The 9,886-nt window shown below is 38.8% G+C and overlaps 1 protein-coding gene across 1 annotated transcript; it reads left to right on the top strand.

The window, feature by feature from the left end:
- The first annotated feature begins 3,149 nt into the window (after positions 1-3,149).
- LOC149074118 (uncharacterized) lies at positions 3,150-8,420 on the top strand. The gene is made up of 2 exons (XM_089247332.1): positions 3,150-3,936; positions 4,507-8,420. Exons 1-2 carry the CDS (start codon positions 3,150-3,152, stop codon positions 8,418-8,420), a joined length of 4,701 nt encoding a protein of 1,566 aa, XP_089103458.1.
- Positions 8,421-9,886: the final 1,466 nt, after the last annotated feature.

The raw sequence follows: 9,886 nt of genomic DNA, 5'->3' as shown, positions 1-9,886 counted from the left end.
GACACATATATTTAAGAACGCTTAATGATTTTGATTGAATTGAAAAAAAATTCTTGGGTTATACAGTATATTTATGTGTTGTTTATTATTATTTTTTGAACTCGACCATACCTAAATTAGAGCAATGTACGCTTGCACAATGCAAACACGGACGAAATTGTTAAAACAATTATAATGTAGCGAAAATGATTCCCAAACAGGATGCCACGCCACCCGTTGTCAAGGAGCAGTAAAATGGTGATCATTTTCTACCTTCCCAAGGGTTTTCGTTCGTTTTTTTACTGCAGTAGAATAGAAATTCATCTCGCTTCTTTCCCAGTGCCGTCTTAACGCATGGGCCGACCTGGCATGGCACGGGTGCCTCACGTGGCCATCATGAGGATGGCCTCATGATAATGAAATCGCATTAAGATTTTCGAAATTAAGCATGCAAATTGGTAAGGAATCCCAGTGCCGCAACTAGGAGCGAGCAGGCAGGTCTGCTGCCCTGGGCGACGGATCAGAGGTGGCGCAAATTTCACCCATTAACCTTTCCTTCAATATTAAAAGGAGGTACTGAAGTGCGTGCTTGCCCCGGCTGACCAATCATCTAGTTGTGTCCTTGAGCAATCATTTCTAGTGAAGAAGGGGGTTTTAGAAAAATCAATTTGTCTGGGGACCCAAGATACTCTTAGGACGGACTTGCTCTTCCTTCCGAGTACGCCAGTGCCGCGAGATATATTAGGAATTATGTTGAAGACAGTGACAGGGCTGTGATTCCCGAATGATGAACCACAGCATCTTGGGATGCCGTTGCTATTTGTGCCGCAAATATTCTGATATTCTGCTGATAGCTTTATTGAACACCGGCTTATCACTACATGCAATATAATTTAATACCCAGAATATCACGGCACCCCAGTGAGCTGTGTCGTGCAGTTTGATTCCAGAATAGTAACGGGACTGCCAAATTATCACTTAAAAGTTTTTCTGATACAAGGGGGGCCATCAAAGGCCAGTGCAATAAAGGCGCTGTATTTACAATTACCTGAAGTAATGGAAGGACTGCAAACGATTGCAAACAGTTTTTCAAATCCGGAAGCTGTATCGAATGCAAAAAAGTTTGATTTTTGCAAATTAATTATATCTGTACTCTTTCTACACGGAATAAAATTCTACAACGCAGTATTACAACAGAAAGATTTGTCAATAGATTGTGGAACAAAATTAATTGCTGCATTATGTAGTACATTACAAGGGATTCGAGATATACAGGTTTTGAACAACATTTCCAGTAAGTACAAAATTTGTCTGAAGAAATGGGCATATATATATAGAGAGAAAGGATTTCTTAATAAACGAAAGTAAAGAGTTGAGATAATGGAAATAGATGAAACACCAGATGAAGGAAGTAACTTGACACCCGAAGAATTATTGAAAATAAAAATTTACAGTGTTCTTGACACTATATTGACAATGTTCTTGACACTATATTGACAATGTTCTTGACACTATATTGACAATGTTCTTGACACTATATTGACAATGTTCTTAACACTATATTGACAATGTTCTTGACACTATATTGACAATGTTCTTGACACTATATTGACAATGTTCTTGACATTATATTGATAGTGTTCTTGACACTCTATTGCCTCAAGTAGATTGACGTTATCAAAAAATGAAAACTATCTGTGACGAATTTTGCTTTCTTTATGGCTCGTCTTACAATACATGAGTGTTGCTGATTTAACAGAGTCGGCTGCAGATTTCGCTATTAAATACGGCAAAGATTTAAAAAAGTACGAATTCACATGTGAAATTGAAAGTCCTAAGTTTGAAGTAACGACTCTTAAACAAAATATAGAAACTGTATCTCTCTCCCCTTAATATTCTACAGGCTCTTCATGATTTTGATTTAACTGAGTCTTACCCAGGGCCGCCCTTAGGGGGTGTGTGACAGCGGCGGCTGAACCGAGCCCCGCTCTTCTGATAATAAAAAAAAATGAAATAAAAATTTTTTAAAATTTCAATAATAAAATGTGCATAATACCCACACAAGCATCGTTGGTAAATTTAATAAATACTAAAAAAAGGATCATTTTTTACCGCGGATTATGCATAATACCGAAGCGTCGTTGGTGAACATGATAAATCGTACTAAATTAATCACATTTTCCAGTTATTATGCATAATTGCTGTTTCGTATTAGTAAATATGAGAAATCGCTTTCATTACCGTGATAAGATTTATTATTTATAGAGTGCCATATACTGGTGAGCAAGAGTTTGAAACGGATATATTACGGTCCTACCCGATATAACGAACTATCATTTGACAAATTATCCGATCTAACGAATTTTTACACGTTTTTGTGCGTGTATACAGTCAGACCCTAAAAATAACCGAATAGAAGGCAGTGGTAAGGAAGCAGTCGACACCATTTTATTCAGGAGAATAGTACGAATTTTTAATCCATTACGGAGTTAATGTGAACTACTTAATGCATGAGGCAACAAACCACTGTGTGCAGTAAAACATACCAGGACTATATAATAAGAGCTGTTTAATCCCTTTGAAGTCGCGCTTGCCGCTTTGGCTCAGTGGCCGTGGTCTCGGAGCGACTACGTGACGTCACTGCTCAATCACTTTTGAACAGACGATAGTTGTTGCGACTCCCACTGCTTCCCAACAGAGGGAGGCAGAGGTACCATATGTACGAGCTGTATTATTATTATTATTTCTTTTTCCTTTTTTTGTGTGAGTATATTTCAGTAGTACACATCATGTAATTGAGGAGAAAAGAAGGACAGAGCGTCTTCTGTCACTCTGATTTAAGAAAAGAAAAGAATAGAATAGTTTTGTTTTTCGACTAAGTGTTGTTTAATTCTTGCCCAGTGTATCACTTCATTCATAATGCGAGAGGGGTAAGTTTTAATTTTTATTTGGTAGAAACATGGTTTCTAATTAAATTTTAGATCGACCCGGACGGGTTCCGCTTTGTCGATCCCTAAACAAGTGGCGAGCCAGCCAGGATAAAGAATTTTTGATTTTAAGAGTTTTTAAATGAAATAATTTTAAATTTAGTTGAAAAACAATTTTTGGATTTTCCAAGTGAAATAAGTTTAGATTTTAATCGAAGGTATTTTATTTGAAGAATTTCCATCATGGAAAAGTTAGTTAGACAACGAAAGCCAATTAGAAGTTCATTCACAAAAACGGTAAACTCTCTTAAAGAGGAATTAGGTAATAAACCAGTGAATCAGAGTGAAATTCTAGATAAATTTACCAAGCTTGAAGAGTTAAAAGAAAAACTAGAAAATCTAGACGGTTCGGTTCTAGATGCACTTCTAGACTTGAAAGATGTTAGTGATGACGATGTCTCAAAAGAATATGATACCACGGAAGAGTATAGAGATGTGTTTATTACCATCAAACGTCTGGTAAATGAGGCATTACAAAATGCCAGTCCAGAACAGGGCAGTAAGGCAGAATCTGTCATTAGTTCGAATAGACGTACTCAGTATAAATTGCCAGAAATTGAGCTTAAGAAGTTTGATGGCGAGTTAATCAATTATTTACCGTTTTGGGCTCAATTCAAACAAATTCATGATAATGATGAATTGAGCGAAATTGATAAATTTCATTATTTGTGCCAGGCTATGCAATCTGGAACCAAAGCCAGAGAATTTATCAATGCATATCCTGTCACAACGGAAAATTATGAAAAGGCAATTAATGCTTTAAAACAGAGGTTTGGTAAAACCGAATTATTGATTGAGGTCTATGTAAGAGAATTATTAAAATTGATAATTGATAATTCAGGCCATAACAAAAATAAGCTGCCCTTGGGAAAATTGGTAGATACCATAGAAGCTCAGTTACGGGCCTTAGAATCTATGGGTGTTGATTTTGAAAGCAATGGAGCTTGGCTATATCCCTTAGTAGAAAGTTGTTTGTCAGAAGAAATTCTAAGGGCCTGGCAACGCTATTCGTATTCTTCCTCCCCCGCTTTAGAAAATTCCACAGATGTGCACTCCATCCCCAAGGAAGAATTTCCCCCTCAACGACAACCAAGTTCAAGGTTAACGAGACTCATGTCTTTTCTGCACCATGAAGTAGAAAATGAGGAAAGGGTGTTGTTGGCAAGAAAGGGATTCGAGGGAGGAAGGGATCAACGACCCCGAGAAAAACAGAAAAAGGGAGATTCTCCCCTTCCCACAGCAATAAACCTACATGCTGGGAACGTTAAGTTGAACTGTATTTTTTGTGATCGTCCCTCACATGAGAGTAAAGATTGTTTTGAGGCTATGTCTCTTTCACTGAATGCAAAATTAGAAAAAATTAAAGAAAAAAAATGCTGCATGAAATGCATTAAAAGAAATCACATTGCAAAATTTTGCCGTACCCTCGTCCGTTGTCATATTTGTAATAAGAATCATCTCACGTTACTATGTCCCGAAACACCTTTGAGAAAGGCAAAAGATAAACGTACGATAGAGGATAATAAAAATCTTTCTTCAGATTCAAGCACTGTGCAAAGCACATCTGTTCAGGAGAAATGTACTTCATCTGTGGCATTAATGACATTAGAGCTTAAGGTTACGAGGAAGTTCTCAAAGCAAGTCCGTGTGCTTTTAGATTGTGGATCGCAAAAGTCATATATTAAACGGTCCACAGCCGAAGAATTGGACCTCGAATGCGTCACAGTGGAAACCATATCGCATACCTTATTCGGGGGTTCAACAATCAGTGCTAAACCCCATAAGAAATTTCGTGCAACTCTGGGGGCAACCGATAGATATTTAAAAACACAGTTAGAATTCGAATTTTTGAGTCAGGAAGTGATTTGCGGAAGCATCCCACGGTTAGCCCTTGACAGTAAGCTACTAGAAGAGCTCAAAATTAATAAAATATGGTTAACCGATGTAGGAACTAATTGCCCAGAAGTTGAGGTACTGATAGGCGCAGACATATATGGTAAGATTTTGACCGGACGAGTGAAACAGTTGCAAAGTGGTCTAACCGCCATCGAAACAAAGTGGGGATGGACAGTATGTGGGGAGAAGAATGATAACAAATGTCCAATTGACCGCTCCGCTAGCACTATGACAGTGACAAATCTATCAATAAGGGAGTTAAAAATTCCAGAATTGTGGAGCTTGGAAACAATTGGCATTGGCGAAAACAGGAGTCATATGACTAAAGCAGAGGAGGAAGAGCACGCTCAAGAACAATTTTGTGGATCACTGGATAGGAAACAAGATGGTAGATACTGTGTAGGATTACCATGGTTGGACGGACGTCAAGGTATTCCTTCCAATCGACACATAGCCGAGAAAAGGTTGTATAGCGTTACTCACAAGCTGAAAAGAACCTCTACTTATGATGATTATGGAAGAGTATTTAATGAATGGGAACAGGAAGGAGTAATAGAAAAGGTACCTGACAATGAGTTAGATCGAAAATGCCACTATTTGCCCCATCATCCTGTCATAAAACCAGATAGTTTGACCACCAAAATCCGACCTGTATTTGATGCTTCTTGTAAAAGTGGTAGGAATCCCTCACTCAATGATTGCCTGGTAAAAGGACCAAATCTCATCGAGCAAATCCCTTCCATAATTTTGAGATTTCGGGAAAAGGCGATAGGGGTGATATCCGACATTCGACGCGCATTTTTACAAATTGAACTGAATCAGGAAGACCGAGATTTTTTGAGATTTTTATGGTGGGATGCAGAGAACAAAATACAAGTGTTCAGGCATAATCGAGTTGTATTTGGAGTAACAAGTAGTCCGTTTTTGTTGGGTGCGGTAATATTACACCATTTATCTCAGGCACCTGAAGACAGGAAGTATCTTGCTAAGAAGCTTACAAAATCATTTTATGTAGATAACTGCATTACTTCCGTTGACAATACCGAAGAATTGAAAGAATTCATAACAATATCCACTGAGATGTTAGCGGAAGCGAAAATGAAGTTGAGAATGTGGGAGTTTGGCCCTTCTGAGGAAGTGGACATTATGGAGCATGAGATCCCGGACGTCCAACACACAGATTTCAGTGCCTCAGTCAATATATTAGGATATCTATGGAATAGAACAGACGATAGTCTTACCATTCCCGTCAAATTAGACCCAGAAATTCAGAATCCAACGAAAAGAGAAATGTTATCTATTACGCAAAGCGTATTTGACCCGATTGGTTTTGTATGCCCAGTGATGTTACAAGCTAAATTGCTCATTCAGCAAGCATGGGTATTAAAAACGGATTGGGATGCTCCCTTACCTGATGATATAAGAGATAATTTTGTCCGCTGGTATAAACAACTGGGGTTATTGGCCGAGCTGAAATTTCAACGAAGAGTAGGATATGGAGATCATGAGAACTGGTCTATACACGTGTTTTGTGATGCCAGTCAAGCGGGGTATGCTACGGCTATTTTCCTGAGATGCGAAAATCAGAATAAGGTATCTGTGCAGTTGGTAGGTGCACGGTGTAGGCTAGCTCCACTAAAGAAAATTACGATACCCAGACTTGAACTTCTTGCATGCGTCATAGGAGCAAGATTAAATAATTTCATAGTAAATTCCTTAAATGTTTCCTCAATTAGCTCGTACTTTTGGACTGATTCTGCCACCTGCCTTGCATGGATCAAACGTAATGACCAGTGGGGCACATTTGTGGGCAACCGAGTGCGAGAAATAGGAAAATTGTCAAATCCGAACCAATGGCTCTATATCCCAGGTCATTTGAATCCAGCAGATCTTCCTTCTCGCGGTTGTAATGTAGCCCACCTGATAGAGAGCAGATGGTGGGAAGGACCGTTATGGTTGAAAGAAAATCGAGATACCTGGCCTAGTCTAGAAGTGCATACAGATGAGCGTCTAGTAACTGTAGAAAGAAAGAAATCTTTCTCTGTAAATTTAAGCGTTAATGATAATAATGAAAATATTAGTTGGTATAAAAAATTCTCTAACTTCTCTCGCATTGTGCGCATCTTTTGCTGGGTGAGAAGATTCATCTTGAGAGCACAAAAAAAAGTCATCCCGAAAGGAAATCTAGTGGATGCGTATGAGAAGGAGAACGCAGAAAATCTCCTCTGGTTGTCTGTGCAACGAGAATCATTTCCTGTCAAGGAAAATCGCTTCAAGGGTCTGACCGTTGTTGAAGACGAGAATGAACTATTGAGAATTAAAACCAAAATTATTGAGAGAGACGATGAATTTCCGTTTCTTTACCCGCTGCTCCTTCCTACGAAACACTATCTTGTGGACTCTTTGATTTGGCAATGCCATGTCAATAATAACCATGCAGGGATTCAAATCCTAGCGTCAATACTAAGAGAAAAGTACTGGATTATATCTTCAAAACGGGCAATTAGACGAGTGATTTCCAAATGTGTACCTTGCAAACGACACAAGGCCAAAGCAGGGACAAGTGTACCGATACAGCTTCCGTTCGACAGAGTGAGGGAGGCCAATGTCTTCGAAATAGTAGGCATAGATTTGTGTGGACCTCTCTATTTGAAATCTAAAACCAAAGCTTGGATCGTACTGTTCACCTGTGCTATCTATAGAGCCATACACTTGGAGTTAGTGTCCTCTTTAAGCACCGAAGCATTTATACAAAGTTTCCGCAGATTCGCGGCCAGAAGAGGCAGACCATCCATTGTGTACTCCGACAATGGAACTAATTTTGTGGGAACTAGCAATGCGCTAAAACTAATTGACTGGATTAAAGTTACCAACGATGAGCATTTGTCTCCAATCAAGTGGAAATTCATCCCTCCTACTGCAGCCTGGTGGGGAGGATGGTGGGAGAGACTGATAAGATCAGTCAAAGAACTCTTAGTGCGGGTCCTAGGCCGATCATCTCTGCATTTTGAAGAACTCTATACGATTATTTGTGACGTTGAGGCTACAGTGAACCGCAGACCTCTCACATTCGTATCAGAGAATTCTGACGACCTGGTGGCGCTTTCTCCAGCATCCTTTCTCCAAGAAATCCCAACATCAGGAGTTCCGGATCTTGACGTGATTGATCATAAGAGCTCCAACGCTAGGCTCAAGTACCGTCAGAAGCTCCGAGGTGAATTGAGAAGCCGTTTCCGAAAGGAGTACTTGGGTCAGCTGATTCAACGGTCAAGTGAACAAGGAAGAAACTTCCAAGTCGGCGATGTGGTCTTGGTGGGACTGGAAGACAAGAAAAGAGTGTTGTGGCCCATGGCCAGAATAACAGAAGTTCTTCCCAGCAGAGACGGTAGCACGCGCGTGGTAAGACTCCAAACGAGATCTGGAACTCTAGTTCGACCTGTACAAAGACTTTACCCGTTAGAATTGAGTGACTCACAAGATCCGGTAATTAAATGCAGCGAACAGAGAAGGTCTAGATTCGGCCGAGAGCTGAAAATACCGGACAGACTTATATTGTGACACTCAACAGTCGTGTGTTCAAACAAAATCAACAATATGTGTCGCACTACATAATATGTATTTATTTTATGAATGTCATGCATTTTTATACATGTTTCATATACTCAAATTTTGAAAATTTAACTTTTATTATGGGTTATTGTGCAGAGCATATGTATTTTTCAACTTTTGTAGTTGCATGTGTATATATATAGCTATTTTTTGATTCTATGCACAGTAATGTTTATTTCGGAGCAATATTTTGTATAATTGGAATTTTGTTTAGGCGCACTGCAATTCCAATGGTGGGAGGATGTTGCGACTCCCACTGCTTCCCAACAGAGGGAGGCAGAGGTACCATATGTACGAGCTGTATTATTATTATTATTTCTTTTTCCTTTTTTTGTGTGAGTATATTTCAGTAGTACACATCATGTAATTGAGGAGAAAAGAAGGACAGAGCGTCTTCTGTCACTCTGATTTAAGAAAAGAAAAGAATAGAATAGTTTTGTTTTTCGACTAAGTGTTGTTTAATTCTTGCCCAGTGTATCACTTCATTCATAATGCGAGAGGGGTAAGTTTTAATTTTTATTTGGTAGAAACATGGTTTCTAATTAAATTTTAGATCGACCCGGACGGGTTCCGCTTTGTCGATCCCTAAACAATAGTGAAACACACGAAACGTGCTCTTTTTTACATTTCAGATGCTTATTAACTGTTTTACGTGAGTGGTGTTGTCAACTGGTATGCGCGTGTGGTATTTTTACAATCTTTTTATAATCTAAAAAACAGATCCAAGAAATAATTGGTAAGTAATAATGTGTCTTTTTTGATATTAGCATTCAAAATGATAATAACTTCAAACATTTTATATTAGGTTTTTCTTTATATATATTTGCTTCCCATGTTTTTATGTTGCAGTTGCATTGGTGATAACGAAGTCCAAGGATTCTAAAAGCTATACCTAATTCAAATGAAAACACAAAGATAATCAAAAATTATTAGGAAAAAGTTCAGAAGATAATTGAAATTATGTCTCGAGTTGGCTTTCAATCAACGCAATTTAAATTAAATAACTTATGTGATTCAACTGAAATGGGTCAGATAAAAATATTAGTAGGGTAATTGACAGGGTAGCAAAGCGGGTGCACTCGGTTTTGTTTGAGCAATGACGTTACGCGTGATGTCAGCTGGTACCGACTCCAGTGCGTCATGAAATAGCCCTGAAAACGTACTGGCACGTGAATTCGCGGTTGCACAGGGTATATATAGGGTAGGATTACCACACGTCCTCCTTTTTGATGTCGTTTCAAGCGTTCTCCTACTTTTTAGAAAATTAGCCCCCTTTGTCCTGCTTTCAAGATTTCCAGAATTATTTTTCCTTTTTTCACCCTGAAACATATATATCGCCCGCACATTTATTTTCACACGTTCTAAGTTGCCTCTACGCAGAGCAGATGCTATTTTAACCGCGGTCTACCTTGCTC

This window comes from Pholcus phalangioides, unplaced genomic scaffold (assembly GCF_987345545.1).
Source record: "Pholcus phalangioides strain wild (caught in Gottingen) unplaced genomic scaffold, Ppha-v1.0 ptg000017l_1, whole genome shotgun sequence".
NCBI lineage: Eukaryota > Metazoa > Arthropoda > Arachnida > Araneae > Pholcidae > Pholcus > Pholcus phalangioides.
Note: the sequence above shows the minus strand (reverse complement) of the source record. Positions and strands in the feature narration are given on the sequence as shown.

Bases quoted from the DNA above. Each gene is read 5' to 3' on its own strand.
- LOC149074118 (XM_089247332.1), top strand. From the start codon at position 3,150: ATGGAAAAGTTAGTTAGACAACGAAAGCCAATTAGAAGTTCATTCACA. The intron at 3,937-4,506 runs GTTTGTCAGAAG...ATCTTTCTTCAG, and splicing joins ATATCCCTTAGTAGAAAGTT to ATTCAAGCACTGTGCAAAGC.